Source organism: Pyxicephalus adspersus, chromosome 3, assembly GCF_032062135.1.
Source record: "Pyxicephalus adspersus chromosome 3, UCB_Pads_2.0, whole genome shotgun sequence".
Taxonomy (NCBI): domain Eukaryota; kingdom Metazoa; phylum Chordata; class Amphibia; order Anura; family Pyxicephalidae; genus Pyxicephalus; species Pyxicephalus adspersus.
In genome coordinates this window covers 31,130,385-31,153,150 of record NC_092860.1, presented here as the reverse complement: position 1 = coordinate 31,153,150, position 22,766 = coordinate 31,130,385, and the positions used below count along the sequence as shown (strand labels likewise).

Here is a 22,766-nt window from a genome sequence, read left to right as displayed (position 1 = left end):
GCAATGACATGATTCCAGCGGCTGTGCAGCCGTGGGAACCCTCCTGTCATTGCAGGATCTCCGGGCACTATGGGTGATGAATGGGGACTTGTCCCTATTCATCACCTGTAGGGCCCAGAGATTGTAATGGAACTGCAGAGGTAATCTGCAGTTCAGCTCCACTGTGACATCACGTGGGAAACTGAACTGCAGGCCTCTGCAGTTCTACTACAATGTCCAGGCACTACAGGTGATGAATGGGGACTTGTCCCCATTCACCGCCCGTAGTGTTCTGTGTTGTTAGATAGAGTTTTTCTATCCAACAACACATAGTAGAAACACAGCACGGCAACAGCGCTGTACTACGTATTCTTGGATAGAGTTTCTCTATCCAAGAATACAAGGCACTATAGGTGATGAATGGGAACTTGTAGTGCCCAGAGATCGTAGTGGAACTGCAGTTCAGCTCCATTGTGACGTCAAGTGGGAAAATTAACTGCAGATTACCTCTGCATTCTACTACGATCTCTGAGCACTATAGGTGATGAATGGGGACTCTATCCAAGAATACATAGTAGTAGCACAGCACGGCAACAGCAATTGCTGCTGCAGTGCTGTACTGTGTGTTGATGGATAAACTCTATCCAACAACACATGACTAGTAAAGGGCTGCAAGAGCAACCTGATTTATTGCATGAAATAAATACCTACCCATCTTCTTCTGTCTATATAAACCCCCCCTACATATCTTCACTCCAATTGTGTGTTACTTCCCCCACCTCCTAGATTGTAAGCTCTTTGGGGCAGGGTCCTTCTCTCCTCCTGTGTTATTGTCTGTATCTGTCATTTGCAACCCCTATTTAATGTACAGCACTGTGTAATATGTTGGCGCTATATAAATACTGTTTCATAATCATAATTTTTTTTTCTACATAAAATAAAACTTCAGCATACTGCTTAAGGCCAAGCCCACATGACAACCACCAACCCCAGGCTCATTCTAAATGAACAATGTTGGAGTGCTTTTAGAAAGATATCAACTGTCCCTATTCATTTACTATAGGATTCTGTCTCTGCCTGGGGTAACCTGAGGTTAGGAAGAAATAATCACTGCTCTGTAGACCATTCGTGTTAACTTTGTAGCAGGGTTACCACTAAAGCCAAGTCAGAAGTTTCATAAGTGTACATGAGAAACCAGACAATTAGAACTTACTGGAAGTGTGAGCAAGAAGACACACTGATTAAGATATACAAGGGAAGTATAGAAAAAGAAAAGTATATTTTATTATTAAAATAGTCATTTAATGGAAATCACAATCATTCTTTACTGGAACTACAACATTTTCCTTCAGTGCTTTTGACAACATTCAGCTTACTGAACACACATTTTTTTTTTAAAGTACAGAATATTACTTCATGTGATATGAAAAAAAAAACAAAAACAAAGTGAGCTTCACCCAAAACAACACATTATTTTTGGTGGAGAATGATGCATGAAAGCAGCATAAAAATATAATGCCAGATGGTTTGGGGAGGGGACTGCACAAACTGGATTATCACAAACATTCCCCATCATTCTCCACAGTAAATACAATGTTGTGTTTTAGATAGAGGTCATTTTTATAGACACATAGAATATAAATTTAGGATGAGAACACACAGCAGTACAAATCAAGACAGGGTCCCACATAACTGACCAATAATCATTCTGCACTTTTTACTCATATTTAATGCCACAATGTGACATCTAAAAACAGCAGAAATGAACTGGATTACAAGTAACAAAGACCATGACTGGAGATAAACATTAACAAAGGAGGGGAGAGGTTTATAACTCTGTAAACTTTGAACAAGGCAGGAGAAAGCCAATAAATATAAAATATTCAGTGTCCCGCAGGTATAGCAGTGCAAGGAAAAATAAGAACACAATTTATTGTATAAAATACAAACTGCCAAATACAGTTTATGCTATAACAGAGCAGATGACATAGCGATGATGTCTTTAGGGTTCTGACCATCTGGGACGTGCAAGAACATTGCAAGAAGAAATTGCTGGGTCAACCCACCAACTAAACTCAGCATGTCATACCCATCAGTGCTGGGGGGAGGCACAACACTGCTCAATGATTCTGGCTTTAAAACGAACCTGATGATTGCCAACACAGCCAAACATTTACATCAACAATGACTGAACATTAAGCTATAAAAAAAGTTGATAGTCAGACTGTTGCTGTTAAATATTATAATAACCCCCATAATATCCACTATTATAAAGAAAATTGAGCACCCCCCACAGCCCATTCCAATTTTGAGACTAAAATAGAAGTTATTGAGATGTGTTCAAATTTAACCTATACTGCAGAAACTGCTTACTCCTTGGCTGTTATTTAGATTTACTGAACTCTGTACTTCCCAAGGCACTGATCTGGAACACAGGAGTGCCGACTTTCCTACACCTTGTCTCATCCGCAAACTGGTCAGCCTCCATGTTTCTCTATTTTCCTTGAAAACTGTAGTAAGTTGTAATTGAGTGATATTTAGTTTGATAAAAGACCAGCTGTTGAACTGGTATATATTTTTTCTTTAATATAAATTTGTTTTTAACATCTCAGTTTAGCTGAACTCCACCAGCCACTTCATGTCCAAATTCCAATGGTCACATTGGTGTCTGCTACTGTTGTGTGTACTTGTACAATGGAGTAACCTTAGCAGCCTCTCATGCAGAAATCCAGATACATTAAAATGGTAAAAACAGTGTACAACTGTACATGAATTTTTAAAAATGTAATGAAAATGTACTGACTAAGAATATGCAAAGACATGCAGCATATCAATAGGACAGTAAACCATTTCACCTACCATCCCTCAAACTGTTCGGAAAGACAAGCCATAGTATGTAGTTGGCACACTTTTGACCCGTTGGACATTTGGATAATAAGTAAACCGATGGTCACATTACTGAACCAACAAAACGCTCCAGGTTGTGGGCATCCCATAGCTGTGCAGTAACATGAACTATGACCACAGGTATAACCTAAATGTCCATGTCACTACTACAAGTATTATATTTCCCTTATCAAGAAGTAATAGATACTTTACCAATTGTTATTCTGTTTTATAACAGTTTTATTATAAATTAGGTAGTAACAAAAATTATTAGTATGGCGAAATGGATTTAAGTATTTGTCTTTTATGAATTAGAATTTAGGTAGGAATTGATATTTATAACATTCTATCTTGTGCACTTTCTGGTAAAATTCACAGATTTTTTTTACACGAATATGAAGACAAAAATAAATAAATTACACAGATAGCTGCATTGCACTGTATACTATAACATGTAATCTATATTGGTAATATATGCCCACATTAGATGGGTATTTAGTGTGCACCTGTATTGTTTCATAACAATCGGTTACAAAACCAAACCACAAACATGTACAAGTTCTATATCTACAGAATTGTTGGTAACAGTTTAAATATATAGCATTTTGTTTTCTTTAGTCCACATGTTGTGTTCACAGGCTGGTCAGTGGTTTTCTAGGTTGTTTACTATTAAAAGATTAAATAGGACTAAAAGGTGCCGGTTGTATCGCATAATGACCTACTGTATGTATATTTAAACAATATATAAAGCAAGCCTTAATGAGAAAAGATTGGTCTGAAGCTAACTTGACCAAAAGCTCGAATAACAGTGCAGTGCCGAATAACAAATGACTAAACGAGTGACCAGCATCAATGGCCATTCATTATTTTCGGAGAATTGTTGAAGTATTTGTCTTTCAGTTTCCTGTATTCTGGCAGGTCCAGCTGTTTTTTGGCCTCTTCGATATCACTGTGAATGGCAGCAATAAGGGCATCTGTTAAGAAAAAGGTGTTCATGTCAAAACATTTTCCATGAGAAAAGGAGGATAACTTCATAAAAATAACAGCAATCATGTGCTTTGTATATTGCAGGGGAGGGATACAACTCAAGCAGGTAAATTATTTTTGCTGTCTGCACCCTAATAGGGAGATTTACACTTCACTCCCTGACCGGAGAACAAAACAGAAAATGAAATGAATAGGGGGCAACATTTTAATCTTAATCCTGCCCTGGGACTTTCCCTCACATTATGCGTAAATGACAACTCAAAAATGTTCAATTTTATCTAACTTTAGGTTTTAATGACACTGGACACCAGAACAGAGAAAGTAAATCACATTTTATTGGGTAAGGCAGCAATTTACAACTGGCATGTTGTCTAACACTTCCTACTACGTATAAAGTTTGTGCTTTTTCACAATCTGTCAAAAAAAAAATCTCACAGTTGAAAAAGACAGTGGCGGCCTTCATTTGGAAGAAGAGTCTAGGCCCTGGAGAGAGCCTCTGCCTAGGACAAATTTGAATACAAATACTTTTTTCAGTTTACACATTTTAATGGGCTTAAAGGTTCCATGAACATACATAAAATGTTTGTTGCTGGAAACAATCTTTTTTGATAAGTGACAAATGACTTTACAGACAATAGCCCCTTCTGGTCTATGGCAGCGGTCCCCAAACGGTGGTCCGTGGGTCTGTCCCCCATATAGACACAACCTGCCCACTCTACAATCACAGGCTTAGACATGCTTATTATTATTATTAAACAGGATTTATATAGCCCCAAGATATTAAGCAGTGCTGTACATTAAATAGCTTACTAAACACCCTGGGGGGGGCAGTAGAGCAAGGCTGTTTGACACATTTTATTGTGTCCACAGCCCTGCGCTACTGTCCCTCCAGAATGTTTAACAAGCAGGTCTGAGCCTGCGATGGGAGAGGGGACGGGTTCTAACATCACGTCACTATGGGGGAAGTTTCTTCCCCACTGAGTGACACATGGCTCACCACATATGCTCGATGAGCACGGCACCCAATGCTCTCTCTTCTCCTTAAATTGTACAGCCATTGTTCCCGATTGTTGCTCATGAATCCATACTGAATAATCCATGAATGACCAATGTACGTGTCAGATAATTATCCAATGTGTGTACACAGCCTTACCTATCCAGACACCCTGACAAGGTTTTCCATACAAACAAAAGAATACAAAGCAAATAGACAGAAATAACACAAACTTAACATTTTGTTTCTCCTTAAACATTTCCCAGATACTCACCTAAAGAATCAAAACTTTTTTCTGGCCTGATGTAGCCCACAATAACTATGCTAAGAACTTCACCATAGAAATCCTCATTAAACTGATGAATTATATGAGTTTCCTAAAAAAACAAAAAAAACAAAAAGGCACAAAGATAAGAAATTGGTGTTCCAATAAATTGGGTTAATACAGTTCTTATCATTTAACTATCATGGTTTGTCTAGCTTGCATAGCAAAAGTTATCTCAGCCCTGAAAATACAAATTGTAAGTAGTATGATAATGTCTGATATGATAAGAACAGCAGACAGTTGATATAGAGGGGCAGACCGTGCTAGAAACATAAACAAGGAGGATGTTATGGATATTAAGAGAGGAGGTCGTTAATAGGGGGTGTCTTCCAAAAATCTGAACAAGGCGTAGATGTGAAAAACAAATGGGGGGTGGGGGAATGTTTACCCAGTTTAGCAGGGAAGAACTAATTAGTTTATAACTCTGCTTGTAATCCAGTGCAGCAATAGCAGTTCTGACAAGGTCATTATTACCCTCATATCATAGTAAATAAGAATATGCCAAATACATTTTTACCCACACATACTCCTAATGAAACAGAAGTTGGCCAATTTGAGCATATTAGGAAAAAAAAGATGCAGATCCACTTTGACTGCTGTCAATGGAATCAAATATTCTGTGGCTAAAATGAACTAACTTGCTACTCATGTTCTGCATTCGTATTTGATCAAAAATGACATTTTAGGCTATACCAGATAAAACCTTCAAGTTTCTTTAGAAACAAAGTCACTTCCAATAGATTGTGAATGTGGTCTGTAAAAAGAACCTCCAACAGATTTTAAAAAAGGTGTTTCGCAACAATTCTCTATAAAGAGAGTCAATTAAATTTTACAGAGAAAAAAGTGGATGGTAAATGGGTCTTACCACAGATTTTTTGGTGTTTTTGTAGAAGGGGTTCCAGCCAATACTCATCACCATTTTATGGACCTCCCCATCACCAACAGAGCCCCAGCCATAGTAGATGCCGGTAGTCAGGTCGGCAGGAATATTGTCCACAACATGTTCAGGGAAATTAGCTGTAAATGAAATAATGTATTGGTTACAGTAGTTCGGAATGGCGGTCAAATAGACTGATTTGTACCTGGAGCTGATAAAGGTTTTCTTAAATTGCATTTTACCAGACCCACTGAACATGAGTATATCACAAGAGGCGCCCTGCAATAGCAAAGCATAAATAACTTCTCTGCATTGATTTAATATAAAAAGAGCAAATTAATACCCACAGCAAATACTTGAATAATTTCACTGGACAACACTCAGAATACATGTTCATATTAATGAGAAGATGATTGGATCACTGTAAAATTGGCACACAAAAACAAATTAATATCTGCACATTCCAATCCACAGACACCCATTTTCACACCTCACAATTGGGATGATTTTTGTGTCCTGTCAATGTAACACAAACCACCTTGACACACACAGACTGCAATAAACTTCCATGTTATTTCACAAATTAACTATTATGTTAAAGCAGAACCAACCTCTCCATCTTACTCACCTGTCCCCATTCTCTCTCAGGGCACTGACATCTTTCTTTTCTATTTTTGGCCATCGTGATTGGCTGGGCTGGAATGACGCAACTCCTGTGCAGGCGTGCCGGTATTCATTCACGCCACGTGCAGAGGAAGCCGGGAATGCTGGGTATTCTGGCAACCGAAGCTGACCATACACAGCTAAGATTTTTTTGCCAGAACCCTAAAGTGATCAGGCAGATAGGAGAGATTATTGCAGAATGGTCATCACCTGTCCCTTTCTGTAAGAATGACCTGCCTGATCATGGAGTCTCAAAAGTAGAACTTTAACATATTTAATGAATGGACTGGTTATGTACAGAAACACACAACATGCACACACTGCACTGATAATGTGTAAATGGGTCCCCAGAGAAATCACAAAAAAGAAAACAAAAACAAAAAACAGGACTAAGGCTACAGACACACATCAGAAGATTCTCAGCCCTGAGGCGATTATCTGACGAGAATCTGATGTGTGTACAGCGCTCGTCATCCATCCTGGCAAATTTACGGGCATCAATGTATATATAGTGTTCTCCCAGCCCCATTTAGCTGGACGCACTGCCCGGCACTTCTCAGTGCAGTGCTTTCAGTACTGAAGATTTGGGTCACAATACAGAGGCTGCCACCCACCTACAGCTTCTTCTTACGCATTGTAAATAAAATTCAGTGGAGAACCCGATCGTACCAGGTGTTATATGCCTGTTCCATTTGTTGCTGTGTGATGGCTGATAATCTATAATGAACGGGTTGCCTTAACACACAGTGTGCTGATGCAATGTGAATGGCACATTGATGTCTGATGAAACCTCCAGTACTGCTGACCTCAGAACTCCGATTTGCTCGTTAGACTTGGCATTCATTTCCAAAGTCGTTCCCATTCTTTGGATAGCTACACAGCCAGGTGGCATCGCATGGAGCAACAGACACCTTGTGTGCCCACTTTCCCCAGGAGGAACGTGTTACAAGAGAAAACACCAGCAAAGTATGAAAGCACATGAAGCACGCTCTGCGGTCACACAGTACAAATGTCCATCAGTACGTGTGCGCTATGTGGATGGGTACATTGGTGCTCGTGTGCGCTATGTGGATGGGGTGCTCGTGTGCGCTATGTGGATGGGTACATTGGTGCTCGTGTGCAGTAGAATGCATACAGGGGTGGGGGGGAATAGAAGAATAAACCTTCACATTTATTGTAGAAAGTAGTAATGAATCCAGTGTATGTGTATAAACCATGACATAAATATAAATATATATATATATATATACACACACAGTATACACACAATGTATATTTGGGGTCATTATAACAGAGTTTACTCTACAGGGGCCCCTTGTGGTTCTGTGGGCCCATTACAGCTGAAGGAGGCAGCCAGCACTCGCTTCCTCGGCTCACCTGTGGGGATTCCGAGCTCCTTGGACCCTCTGCCGAATCCTTTCACCACTTCCCCGCTACAGTAATAGGGCAGCGCAGTCATGACGAGGCCCCGGGCCACTTTCTTCTTCCCCGGCTCCACAGGAGCGATGTCCCGTATCACTTCCACAGGGTGACCCCCCAGAGAGCGCAGTCCGTCCGTAGAGGGCACTGGGAGAACCAAAGCTTCCGCCACTCCACCTGCTGCCGAGCCGGAGCCACAGCCGAGCCGGCTACTACACACACGTCGCTGGGACATCTCAAGGCTGAACTGAGCACGGGGGAGTTTACAAACACAAGACGATTAAGAAGGAGGCGGTGACGTTGTAAGAAGATTCTAGATCCCCCTGCCGCTGGCTGCCGGTGCTGTGATCTTGAGGACTACGTCAGCACTCCTGAGGCGGCGCTTCCCATCCACACACAGACCTTTGCCTGCTGCTGTCACCGTGACTGGCTTCTTGCTAGGCTGGGTCACGTGATCGCCTCATGTCAGCTGGAACGCTGTGTCCCGGTGACGTCAGAGTAATGTTTCCGTACAACGCTTGTGTAACACTCGGCGCTTCCGGTGCAAGTGGCTGCGCCTTAAAGGTGCAGTGTCCCTCTGTCAGCATCACTCGGGCTGTGATTCCAGGAAGGGCGAGAAATGTTTCTGTATAATTATATAAATACATTTGTAAGCTGAGTAAAGGTTTCACCATAATGTTGGGTTTGGTTTGAAAAGCTAATAATAGCAGATAGAGCACAACATGATCAGGGAAGGGATTGTACCATAGACAGGAATGGAGCTCATGGCCTAAAGTTTCATACAGGTCTCATGGGGAACAAGTTATCTTATTATTATCATTATTAATATTATTAATACTAGACAGGATTCATATAGCACCGACATAGGACATAAATAAAGGGCAACAAATAACAGACACCGGAGGAGGAGAGAACCCTGACCAGAAGAGCTTACAATCTCTTCAGTGGTCGCCAACCTTTTCGGACCTATGGACCACTATACTTAAGGATTCCGGACAGTGCATGCACGAGGAGCTGTGTGTCAATCAAAGAGGAAGAAACTTCCCCCATAGTGACGTCATGATGCCAGAACCCGCCCACTCTCTCATCGCAGGGCCTGAGACACAACCTGCTCAGTGCCCTGAGCCTGCAATCCATATGGGAGGCATAGCTCACGGCTCTTGCCAGGGCGTCCCCCCAGAGGGGTTCTTCTGACCCTGCTCGGGGGTGCACCAGCCATAGCCACGGACCACCAAAATTTTCTTGCAAACCACTGGTTGCCGACTGCTGATCTAAGAGGTGGAGGAAGTATCACAATAGGAGGGGAGCTACATGGAATTAGGAAGTATACATACAACATGTGCACCACAATGACCCCAAGCATACATCCAAATCCACAAAAGAATGGCTCCACCAGAAGAGAGTTTTGGAATGGCCAGCCAGAGCCCAAACCTAAATCCAAGAGAAATTCTGTGGGTGACCTGAAGAGAGCTGTGTACAAGAGATGTTCCTGCAATCTGACAGATTTGGAGCATTTTTGCTAGGAAGAGTGGGGGAAATATTACCAAGTCAGGATGTGCCATGCTGACAGACTCCCACCCAAGAAGAGTGAATGCTGTAATGGAACCAAAAGATGCCTCAACATGCCGATGCGTTTCATGGATAGTCTTCTTCAGTGGATGCATTGAGATTGCAATAGAACTATGAGAAAACAATGACAAATATAAAGTATTATACAACACAGTTGCAGTAAAATTAAGAGAAAGTGTTTACAAATATTTTACAAATAAATATTCGAAAATCCGGCCATCGATAATTTGGATCCTTCAGTTTCCCAGCTTGAATAGCCCTTGCATTCTCATGGAGGAAAAAGCCAATTCCATGCGGGTATAGTTCTCTGGGGTTAGTACATTATAATTACAGGCAAATTCAAAAATCCTGAATTTTAGGAAATTCGGCACTCCTCAGGTCCGGTTGCCGGATTTTTGAATGTCAGCCTGTAGTACCATTTCATAGCTTGTAGGGTTACATATCAAAAGTAACAGGTTACCCATACGTTGGTACAGGTCCACAAATCAAGAAGATTGAATCAAATTTAAGCACATATTGGTGGAGGATATAATCACCTTTTCAGGGGGACGGTATAACAATTGTGATGGATTGTTTGGCAAGCTTTCGGAAATCACATATGTACAAATATAACAATGGATAAACAAATATTAGTAGTATGTACATTAAATTATAATATGTTTGATTAAATTTTTCTTTCGCCAAATTTTCAATCCTGGACCAGTTCCATTCCAGGTTTCCTGGATCATCAAGATTGTCCCATGATAGTCTATCTTCTCCACTATTGGAGATCTTTATTAAATCAGACCCAATATGACAACACACATGCAACAAATGGGCAATCCTGGTAAGATGAGGATAAAAAGACAACAGTAACAATATTTGGGCAACAAACAAGCAATGAGTTCAATTAGAATGATATTCCCTGTACTCAAATTCTGATGCTTCTGCTCTTTTGTGGACAGTAGCAGACATAGCCAACAGTGGACTCTTGTTTAGAACTGACCTCCCCCCCTTGGGGCCATATTTGGCTGAGGAGGGTTGGGGACCCTCATGCAGTGGCTCCCTATGCCCACCCGTGTGTGTGGATCCAATAGGTTTCAGAATTAGTCCACAGTAAAGTTTTATCTCTCAGAGTGTATACACTAATCCATCAAGATGACACAATAACAGAAACCTTAGCTATGAAGGTGAATATTGTACCAGAGGAGTAGATGACCACATGGTGCAGACATAGAGAAGGTCAAGTAGCACACTGCAAGGTTTAAAGATTTGAGCCCCAAGGACTATTCCTTTCCTGCACTACACTTAGATAGTACAGATGGCACTCATACTGGGTGCCAAGTTGGAAATTCTGGCACAGGAAGGTGCTGATAGTGTTAGGAAGTGGTGGGTAGTAAGCGGGTTGTCCCTGGGCAGGTAAGGAGACAGAATAATGTTTCCTAGCCATCTTCTGTGAACTACATCTCATCACTATGAATTATGCAACATTTGAATATATTGTATGTTTGTTGGTTCTGCAATTAAAAATATTTGATAATACCTGCAGGTTGTCTAAATTTTTAATTTCCATATTTGCCAATCTTTCTTCAAATGCACAGGAAAACTCTCCTACTTCATGGAAGAATGCAGGTATCCTATGGCAGCCGTTGCCACCGAAAATTTTGGTGGTCCATGGCTCTGTCACCCGTATGAACACAACCTGCCCACTCTCCCATCGCAGGCTCAGACCTGCTTGCTAAACATTCTGGGGGGATGGTAGCACAGGGCACAACTTTTGTTGCATCCACAGTCCCGTGCTACTGTTCCCACTGGATGTTTAGCAACCAGGTCTGAGCCTGCGATGGGAGAGAGGGCAGGTTCTGGCATCATGATGTCACTCTGCGGGAAGTGTCTTACCATTTGAATGACACGCCGCTCCCCGCGCATGTGCGGTCTGGACTCCTTGGATGTAGAGGTCCATGAGGTCAGAAAGGTTGTGACCCCTGTCCTAGGAGGCAGAGGACTGACAGGAAGTGGCATAAGATTTTGCATAATACTGCTCTCATTAAAGTGAATTAAAAGACTATATTACATTGGTACACTGTCCCAACCAGAATCTCTAAACTCAATACACAGACCTTCCCTCTTTGTGTTAGTGATTGTGGCAACATAGAGATAAAGTTCCATGTTTGAGGGATCTGTTCCAAGGCAAGCAGGATTTGAATGGGAATCTACAAACTAATTTACTCAACCTAGGGAGGAAGTGGCCTGTTTTTCAATATCAACTTATCTTTGCCAAAACATCACGACCATTTAAAGTGAAACAAAACTCATCTCTCCTCACTCCATCATATTCACCCTGTCTGATTCTGGGTTTGGGTGTTCATTTATCTTGGCCAGGCCAGAATGATGTAACTCCCACACGTGTGCCAAGGTTAACCACCCGGGCGGTTAGCCTGACCTTGGTTCGGGGTAAGTAAACTTGCTACAATCGTTTACCCCGAACCAAGGTCGGGGTAGCTAAAAATATAAACGTGTTACAGTGCAATCCGATTGTCATACAAAATTGTATGACAATCGGATTACAACTGAAAAAAAAATACATACCTTGTCCCCGCAGCTCCTCCGGAAACATCTTCTCTCTTCTGTCTTCTCCCGGCGTGTGCAGTGATGATCTCCGGGGTTTCCCGGTGACGTCGCTGCATGCGTCGGTGCGGGCGGGAAATTCTAATCACTTTGCATTAAACTCAATACAAAAAAGCTGTATTGAGTCCAATACAAAGAAATCTTTATATATTATATATATAATTGTATTATATATATATTATATAAGTTACTGTAAAGTTACATTACATTATACATTATTTTTTTTTTTTAAAGATTTTTTTTTCTTTATGTTTTTTAAAAAAAAATAAAAAATATAAAAAAAAAATGTATTATTAAATTTATAAAATTTTGGACATATTTCGGTGAGTTATGCGGTAATTATTGAGTAATTCGGTGAATTATAGCCTACAATCTAAAATAAATTTCCATGCAAAAAATGTAACACTTTTTGCATGGAAGTACGGAAGTTCGGAAAAAATTAGAACACCACGGTGTTCAGGTACGCGTCCCTCTGCGATTCCTAAATGATGTCAGTGCTTGCGCCCGTCGATGGGGGTCGTAGCGGGAAATTCAAATATTTTGTATTGGATTCAATACAAAGTCCTGTATCCAATCCAATACAAAATATTACAAAATATATTTATGTGGTTTTGTCTATAGGTATGTGACGTTGGATATAGTACTATACAGTATACCGAATTATTGCATTTTCAGTATTTTTCATTTATATATGTATTCTTGTTTAAGCTGATTTTTGTGTTTTTTTATTTAATTTTATTAAAAGTAATTTTTTTTTTTTTTTTACATGATTGTGTGTTTCAAACTTTTTTTATATTCATGATATCTACTAGACCCTTGTTTGGACATATTTCTGTACGTTACAGGTCTACAATTTAAAAAAAAAAAAAATTATGAAAAACAGTGTACCGCTTTTGGTACAGAAATCCAGACATCAGTGAAACGCCCAGGTGGTTAATTCACTCCTGGCACCTGGTTCTGGTGGACTGGACTGTGACTTGTTATTTATTCCTGTTCTGTTTGGGACATTCTTCATTACTAGTAGGACCCAGCTGTACCTTTTTATGGTTTTGTTCTTTTTTATTGAAAATTCAAATGTTATACAAATATTGTAAACTTATCTGGTGTATATTTTAAAATGATCAATACAGATATTCAAATACAAAAGGCCGGGTTATTCATTTATCAACTAAAAGACAAATGGTCTTTTTCAAATGAAGTAAATACGCCATTGTCACTACTATCTGTATGAATGGACAAACTGTAAACGATCAATACCCGAGTGTGGTGTGCAATGCTGAACAGGGTGAAAATAAAGGTTAGTTAAATGCAGGAATTATGTAAACTTGTTAAACACATCACTATATAAAATAAAGAATTAACATGGATAATGTCAGTGAAAAGACATCTCTGGGGAAATGATTGCTATGTAAGTAGAAAACTACAGCACAAACACCATGTTTATTCTAGAATGTTTATAGTACAATGTTTTGTGGACAAATATGCGGAACCCTTTGACGGAAATCTGTCACTTTACACTTGTAGGGGAATAGCACTAATGATACGAAAAAAGTATTTCTATCTGGGAGGATTCAGTTTGCACCACATCCCCAATATCGCTAAATAATCATAAAAGTATTTTTCATGGGACTTTTAAGGTGCTCACCAATAAATGATCACACTATTATAAAAACAGTCCTTGTGCTGCTTTATTATATTCTACATTGATTTAAAAATAATACAATAAAAAAAACAATGTAACAAATTTTTCACTATTATTTACATACGCAACCACTTTGTCAATTCCATGTCTAACAAGTTCCACATTAGCGTCCTTGACGCGTTTCACTCAGAAGCTACCATAACATGGTATATGCATCAATAGCATAACACACCAACACCAAAACCTTTCCAAACTGTGACGCATGGTGTTTTGACCTTGTTTTTTTTTGTTTTTTGTTTTTTATTTTTTATTTTTTGCTACACAAGGGCCTGGACAGCTTGATATTGCGGAAGAGACAGTGGACCTCATTCATTAAAGCTCTCCAAGGCTGGAGAGGATGCACTTTGATCAGTGAAGCTGGATCACCTCAGGCCCAGTATAATCAAAACTGTAACTAGATATCTCAGTAACTTAAAACACACAAACAGAAAAATGAACAGCATGTCTTCATGCATCGAAAAAAATTAAACTCGTAATCTCAGTAAAACAAATGCTCATGTTAGCTATTTAAATGCATCTTTTTTGTTGTAATGGTATGCATCACAATGTCTAATATATTTATTTCCCTCGTTCTTCCTCTTCCCAAGGCTTTGGGATGGCATGTACAGCCCCTCATTCCACCCATTTCACTTGATGTCAAAAGGTTCAGCTCTTCCTTGTGCTCCACACAGCCTGTCCCTTGATGACAATATTGCCTGTTGCTATATTGTTACATTAAAGTTGTGTTACGACTGTGACAAATCAGAAACTGACATACTAAAATAGCAAAATCAGCGCCATCATGCTAGATATTCTTTAGATTCCTGCTAGAGAAGATCACATAAAGAATCCCAGGGATATCAATGAACTAAACAATTGTGCAAGTCTTATCAGCAGCTGCAGGAAATATCTAGTGTAGGTTTAGGAGGTTATGGCTGGTTAAAGTGGAATTAAAATCTGTTTTGTCTAATTTTGTGATCTAATATAAAATTATTCCGCATTGCATTTTAACTTACCTAGTGGTTTTACCGAGTGTGGCTCCGAGTTTATTTTCAGTACCAAAAGCGGTAATCCGGAGCCACACTCAGAGTGGAATTGTAAGGGAGTTTTTAGGTTTACCTGTTCCCCACGTGCCTGCGGCATCCTCCAGCAGTGCCTGCGGCGTCCTCCAGCGATGCCCGCTCAGCATCTGTGTACCCTGGCGATGCCCACCTGGCATCTGCATCCTCAGTGTGTGAACGTTGGGTACGCAAGGCCAGGGGACGCAGATGCCGGCCGGGCATGGGACGTGCAAGCGCTCAGCTGGGGTGCAGGACTGTGAAACTGGAAGGCAGAAAATATAAAAAAACAAGTATTTTTAAATGTACTGCTTTGACATTTAAAAATACCTATTCAGATCGCTAGGAAGGTTAAAAGGAACCTGAAGGGAGAGGGATATTGAAGCTGCCACTGTTGACATCAGTCCCAACTATGTCCGTAGATATTTTTATTTCCCTAGTGGTTGAACTTGATAAACCTATGTCTTTCTTCAACCTGACCTTCTGGAAATGTTAGTTGTCTGATTTTATGATGAATCAGTATTTAAGGTACTTTCCAAGTCCCTGACTCATCACAAATATGCTGTTTCTTTTGGTTCAGGTTTGGTTCACTCTGTTCTTGAAAGCAAAGATCAAATAAGAGCTGCTCCTTCAAAGAAACTAAATACATACCTCTCTTACTACCAATGCTGCCAAATGCAGACAGTTCCCAAAGTCTCATTTAAAAGCAAAACTTCCAGTATTGTTGCTTTTCTGGTCCCCTACAGCACTCAGTGATTCCTCCCACGGTACCTCTTGTTACTACACACTAGTTTCACTGCCATTGGCACCATTATAAGTCTTTTACCCTCTCATTCACAGACACCTAAATCACTAACCATGTTTCCTTGTCCATGCCACTCCCCAATCACAGCCAGCAGAACCCCCATAACTAATCTTTTTTCCTCTTCTCTGTTACAGAAACCTGCACCCCCCATGTTCCCGCCATCCCAGCTTTCGCAGCCAGCAGTTTATTCATCTGAGCAGAGCGTTTACAGAAAGTACAGTGTATACAGAGGGGTAACAAAAAAACAACAAAAAAAATTACAGTAAACTAATATTGACTCAAAACCATTGTAGTAGCAATTTCTGCTTTAGTTCTTATGGAAATGAAAGGGTGTGTTACACCAAACACTTATGATGAAATTATATTTAGAACATGCAGGCTCAAGACTCAGTTTCATAATGATGTTAGTGACTTGAACCATATCATTGTCATTTTCTTATTCAGTATCTATGAAATGTAATTTCAGCAATATCTCAGCAATCCTTTCCAAAGAGTACAACTGCTAGATGAACAGAAACTAATTAAAATGATCCAGGCACATAGACTGATCTACTGATATATGAAAGTAGTTTACTACCATATAATGTTCAAATGTGTAAAGTTTGATAGCTATAGGGCTCTCAACACTTGAGGCTCAAAGCACTATTATAATATTGCACAATTATTTTGCATTGGGTCTAATGAATATGGTGGTTTAAAATTCAGTGTTGTGCTCTGCAGAGGATCTGGAAGTAATTTAAATCTATAATTAATAGGAATATTATTATTATATTTATCATTAATAAACAATATTTATATAGCACCAACATATTAGGAAGCGCTGTACTCAGACAGATATGGTATGAAACCGGAGGAAAAGACCCTGCTCAGAAGAGGAGGGAAGTAGCACACAATAGGTGCCTTGTGTTGAGTTTATTGGCCACTCGAAATGGGCAGCTCAAAAGTCAGACTGGAGAGGGTCAAGGAGAGAGTTTGTGTTCGGGTATTCTGTGAGTCTGTTATAGACAAGGCAGTCAAGAATTTTGGAAACATATGAGAGAAGGGAGATAGGATGGTAGCTAGAAGGTATGGAGGAGGGGTCTAGAGAGGTCTCTTCAGGATAGGGAGAATAATGGCATGTTTGAAGGATGAGTGGAAGTTACCAGTGGTAAGGGAGAGGTTGAATAGTTTGGTTAGTGTAGGGGCCAGGGTGGCGGAATGGAGTAGATCAGAGGGAGTGGAGTGGATCAGAGGGAGTTGGGTCAATCAGACAGGTGGTAGATGGAGATGATGAGAGAAGAGAGGATACTTCATCCAGGGTAACAGGGAGGGAGGCCAGTGATGATTTACAGGTGGAAGGGGTGGATATGGTTGGAATGGCACAGTGAGCAAAGACATTGAGACAGCAGAGATTTTAACAATTTTATCTTTAAAGTAGGTGGCAATGTGTTGGGCAGAAAAGGTAGTTGGGCGGGGGAGTAGATGTAGGGTTTAGGAGGGATTGTTGTCAATTGTTGAAAAGAGGCTGCAGGGGTTGGAAGCTTCAGGGAAATGATAGCGGAGAGATAATTTTGTTTGGTGACAGTGAATGAGGGGTTGTAGTCTGGCTTGAAGTCAGAGCTGATGACATATTTCCTCCACCTGTGCTCTTCTGCAAGAATAGTTTTTTTTTGTAGACATCTAGTATGGCTGTTGTGCCAAGGCGAGGGGTTAGCAAGACAGGGGTAGCAGAAGGTGGCAGGGATGACTTTATCCAGAGCCAAAGATAGAACGTGGTTAAACTAAGTGCCAGCTTTATCTGGGGAGGTGATTTTAGACAAAGTGGGGGTTGGGGACGTAAGGCAGTTTGAGGTTGTTGCTGAGGTTACGGATAACTCTCAGCCATTGACCAGATCTCGGAAATGACAAAGGAGGGCAATAATCAGATAATAGTTTGAAGGTGAGGAGGTTGTGGTCAGAAGGAGGAAATGTTCAGTTGTCAAGGTGGGTGAGGTTGCAGAGTTTGGAAAATACAAGATCTAATATGTGTCTGGCAATGTATGTGGGGGCGTGTGAGTCCAAAGGAGGAAGTAATGGAGAGCAGTTTGGCTGAGGAAGAATGGTTGGGGTCATGTCACACACAGAGGGACAGGACCACTAGGGGGTGCTATGGCTTGCACGGAGGTGGTGTGAGCCCTGAGAAGGGCCAAGGTGCAGAGTCTAAGCAGTAACCAGGTTTTCTCTTGAGCCTCTGATGATGAGGATGTTGCGCTGCTGGTTACGGCCAGGTTGCAGTCCTTGGGCACACCGAGGTGGGCAAGCATGGTACAAAATCACAAGACAGGAGGATAGTCAAGGAAAGCCAGGGTTGAGGCAGGCAGCAAGCAAAAGAAGTCAGGTCACACGCCAGGGGTCAATAGCCAGGGATCCAGAAGACAGACAGCAGTTACACGGGGGCCACTGCGGGCACAAGGAACACAAGTTCCATAGGAGTGTAGTAGTATATCAAATTCTGATCCAATTCCTGGTTCAATTCCTTGGATGAACTCCCAATGCACTTATAAATTTGTCACTTAAACTTTTGGGGACATGACCAGGGTCCCACATGCCTAATTTATTAAGTCCTAGTGCTTTGGGCCCTGGTGTGGCTGGATAAAACAATACATTTATTGCTGCGCCTGAAGTGTAATTATATTTATTGATTTTCAAAACATTTTCAAATGTTTCTACACAAGGCGGGGGGGGGGGGGGTTGCTTTTCTTTAGCTTTTAAAAGGTAATGAAAATATGAGAATAGTTATACTGACAGAACTGAAAGTGCTTAGTGTGATTTCAGTGCACACAGCTTACATTATGTACAGAAGCTACAGGAAGTCTGACAGAGCCTGCTTTATTTACATGATGGACATCCAGCATCATCTAACCGTTTTCCTCCCTGCTCCCAGATGGACGTAGTCAACTCCAATTCCAAGGTAGGCTGTAGCCAAATTTTCCCCTACACAATTACACCACCAGGCTGGACTGTTGATACACGATAGGATGGATCCATGTTTTCATGTTGTTGACACAACGTTCTGACCCTACCATCCAACTTTCTGTTGCAGTAGAAATTAAAACGTATTAGACCAGGCAATGTTTTTCCAATCTTCTTTTGTCCAATTTTGGTGCACTTATGCGATTTGCGACATGAGTGGCATCCAGTGTAATCTCCTGATACTGTAGTCCACCTGTGTTCAAGGTTGATGGTGTTGTGCATTCAGAGATGCTGTTCTGCATACTTTGGTTGTAACAGGTTTTTTTTTTTAGTTACTGTTGCCCTTCTATCAGCTTGTACCAGTCCGGGAAAATTCCTTTTTCAAACCATTCTCAGTAAACCCTGGAAATGGTTGTGTGTGAAAAAACAGATCACCAGCTTCTGAAATATTTAGACCAGCCTGCCTAGCACCAAGAACCATGGCACATTTAAAGTCACCTAAATCATCTAGCTTCCCCATTATGAATTTTGGTTTGAACTATAGCAAGATGTCTACAGTGTATGCCTAAATATTGCTGTCATGTGACTGATTAGATATTTGGGTTAACAAGCAGTTGTACAGGTATACTTAGTAAGGTATATAGTATACCCATGTTAAAGTGTACATTCAGCTAAAGTTTTTTCTTTGGGGGGGGTTAGTTAACAGCTCTGTGAGGCTTTTATTTATTGTGTCCTCACCAGAGACATTCACCCTACTACTGTTCCTGATGACCATTGCCTTTGCTGTAGAATGTGATGGGCCATTCAAAGTTTTGGCATTATCACAGGAACAAGATTAGAGGGCGAATCTTTTAGCTGCCTTAGTTGTGATCATCTCACTCTGAACAGGATGTAAAGGGAAATCTCACTAACATGATACAGCAAAAACAAAAAAGCAAAGTTCTTCCCTAAAAAATGACATTTATGCCCTCTTAATATATATATATATATATATATATATATATATATTGCAAAAATCTGCATTTAACTCTTTTACCACTAGAGGTCTCTCTTAAACTGTTTAACATCCCTATAAAACTTTTTTTCTGTTTAAATGTCACAGTTACTTTTCCAGGTAAGAAACACTTAAAATCGCTGTCCCTTGAAGCATTACCTAAAGTTTAGAAACATGAGGGACAGCTGGGAGCAATTCTCTTGTTTCAGGCCAATACAATACCTTCAATTTTAGCAGTGAAAACATGGTGCAGTACCTCCCCACTTGGTGATAAGTAATATAATTGTGAAACAGTAAAGAAGGCTGTATCTGGAAATTAAGAATAGTTAGACACTGTGCCCTCTTTTTGACACTTTGGAAAGCAAAGAATCAAGAGTGGTAAACAGGGTATTTGAAAAAACGCCATCATTCCCCATCATTCCCTATAGCATGATCTAAAGCAGCAAAAGGCTATAACCACCACTTTAGAAATATGGACAGCAGCACATAAAATGTTAAAAGTAGTGGTATTGAGACTGGCAACTAGTTTCTTCCCAAATAAATCATCCTTAGATATTTGGCTTATTTTAGAAGGGCCTGGTCAGCAATTTCTCTAAAGATTTCTAATGGGACTTATATGTTACTGTATTGCTCCTTCTTTTTAATAAACAGTATTATTATAATGCCAAAATATAACTCAGCGCTGTACAATAAAAAGGGGTTGCAAATGACAGACAGATACAAACAATGACACAGGAGGAGGAGAGGACCCTGCCCCAAAGAGCTTACTATCTAAATCAATTTAAATCAAACAGTTTAAAGCAAACAAACCAGTACATGGTTATCCCTAGGGAACTGTTAAGCTGCGTACACACCTGCAATTTTTCTCGTTGGAAAGGATCTTTCACGATCCTTTCCAACGAGAAAAGACTGCACGATGCATGAACGATGCTGTACATACAGCACCGTTCATGCTCTATGGAGAGGGGAGGGGGAGAGCGACGGAGCGGCACCCTGCTGCGCGCTCTCCCCTTCCCTTTCATTAGGATCGGTCGTCGTCCATCGTCCATGGATCCGCCAGGACGGTCGTCGGACGATGGACGACGACCGACTGTACACACGGCAGATTTTCGCCCGATAATTGGCCGATACCGATTATCGGGCGAGAAAAATTTGCCGTGTGTACGCAGCTTTACTTGTCACCACTGACTCCCCCTACTAATAGCTGATCTGCTGTTTGTTTGCTGGTGGTCATTGCCTTATACACAGACTATTGAGGGGTAATAGTTGAATAATATGCATTTACATTTACATGGGATGGTATACAGGTCTGGACGTGTGTATAAGGCCTGCAAAATGCATTACTTGCTATAAAGTAGGCTCTTGGATAACCAGTCTTCAATCTATTTTAAAATATCAAGATACAATCACAATACTTTTAATAGATTGTAGACTTTTAAATGCATATGTGATAAACCTTGGATTATCCCGTTTTCTGACTACAAAACATCCAATCATTTTGGAGTTATGGTATACAAAATGATTAAGGTTATATTTTGCATCCATGTTTTTTTATTGTCCCTTTCTTTTTTTTCATGCATACATTTACTTTAATAGTTTTAGCCATCTGATTGCTTGTGTCACAATGCCTGCAAGAGGCACAATGGCAGTTCAGCTGCCCAGTGCCTGCTTGTTTGTAAACAATGTCATCTGAACATGACATTATATCGAATTAATAATTGGGAACCATGGTGAATGATTTCTCATCACTGTATTTGGCAGCCACAGCAGTCAGACAGCAATATCAGGTGGCACCTGCTGGTTCTACAATAGAATCTTTTGAAATATATCCTCAGCATTGGACATTATTCTGAGCAACATTTATCTACGGATTGCAGGCAGGAAAGGGTTAAAGTATATACACACCCATTCACTAAACTCTTACGTAAGTTGTACCTTTAACCCTTTTGTGCTTGGTCATTCATACCTAGATGGTCAAATTTATCCGCATCAGCATGTGATTGATCTGAAAATTATTTTATAACTTATTTTCATACCTTAGTAGTTTTTACACATTAGTAAGAATATTTACAACTTTTAATTTGCAATGCTGTTTTAGTAAAATCAGTGTAACAAAAACATTTTTCTTCAAAGCCACTGTTCTGCATGTGATTACTATGTCTTTGCTGATTTGGATTGTGGGGCATCCAGGGAGGTTTTCATGGGCTCAGAATGTTTGTGCTAATATTTTAAAACTTTAGTATTGAAGATTAAAACACCTTTTGGCATTTTAGATAGTGGACATGTCTCTATTTAGTTTTCAAAGATTAGTGATGTGTTTAAGTACTTTCTTGTTAATGCAGAATACTATAAGCATTTAAATGTTACACACAATTACTGTTAACAATGTAAATGTTACTACAACATTTTCTTTCTGTTTAAATACACATCTTTTTGCAGAGTCTCAGTTTCATTTCTTCCACACCCTTTAACGATTTCTATTCAACTGTAAAAGGAAAACAAATACTGCTTAACCTTCACTAACCAACCAATACCAACACTATGCAGATAAAGAATACATATCAGTGACTAATTACATGGTCAGTGATATATTCAGCAAGTATGTATGTATTATCTGTAGTGAAATGTATAGTGCTAAATGAGTTTATTGCAGCCTGAAGCCTAAATCTGCGTACACATGTCAAATTTTTCTCGCCCGATAATCGGCACCGACCAGATATCGGGCGAGAATCTGGCGTGTGTACAGCCCAGGTCGTTCATCGTCCGTGGATCGGTCCTGGCGGATCCATGGACGATGAACGATGAGCGATCCTAATGCAAGGGAAGGGGGAAAGCGCACAGCAGGGTGCCGCTCCGTCGCTCTCCCCCTCCCCTCTGCATAGAGCAGAACGGTGATGTATGTACAGCACTCGTTCATGCATCTTGCGGTTCTTATCGTTGGAAAGGATCCTGAAAGATCCTTTCCAACGACAAGAATTGCACGTGTGTATG

At 40.4% G+C, this 22,766-nt stretch overlaps 1 protein-coding gene across 1 annotated transcript; it reads right to left on the bottom strand.

Annotated features, from left to right (window-relative positions):
* Positions 1-1,239: 1,239 nt before the first annotated feature.
* RFK (riboflavin kinase) lies at positions 1,240-8,558 on the bottom strand. Its single transcript, XM_072404131.1, has 4 exons — positions 8,089-8,558; positions 6,037-6,188; positions 5,121-5,223; positions 1,240-3,839 (listed from the first exon to the last, which is right to left on the bottom strand). Exons 1-4 carry the CDS (start codon positions 8,363-8,365, stop codon positions 3,715-3,717), a joined length of 657 nt encoding a protein of 218 aa, XP_072260232.1. The 5' UTR covers positions 8,366-8,558; the 3' UTR covers positions 1,240-3,714.
* Between the last annotated feature and the right edge of the window lie 14,208 nt (positions 8,559-22,766).

Bases quoted from the DNA above. Each gene is read 5' to 3' on its own strand.
- RFK (XM_072404131.1), bottom strand. From the start codon at position 8,365: ATGTCCCAGCGACGTGTGTGTAGTAGCCGGCTCGGCTGTGGCTCCGGC. The intron at 5,224-6,036 runs GTAAGACCCATT...TTGTTTTTTTAG, and splicing joins AAAACACCAAAAAATCTGTG to GAAACTCATATAATTCATCA. The intron at 3,840-5,120 runs GTGAGTATCTGG...TTTTCTTAACAG, and splicing joins AAAAAGTTTTGATTCTTTAG to ATGCCCTTATTGCTGCCATT.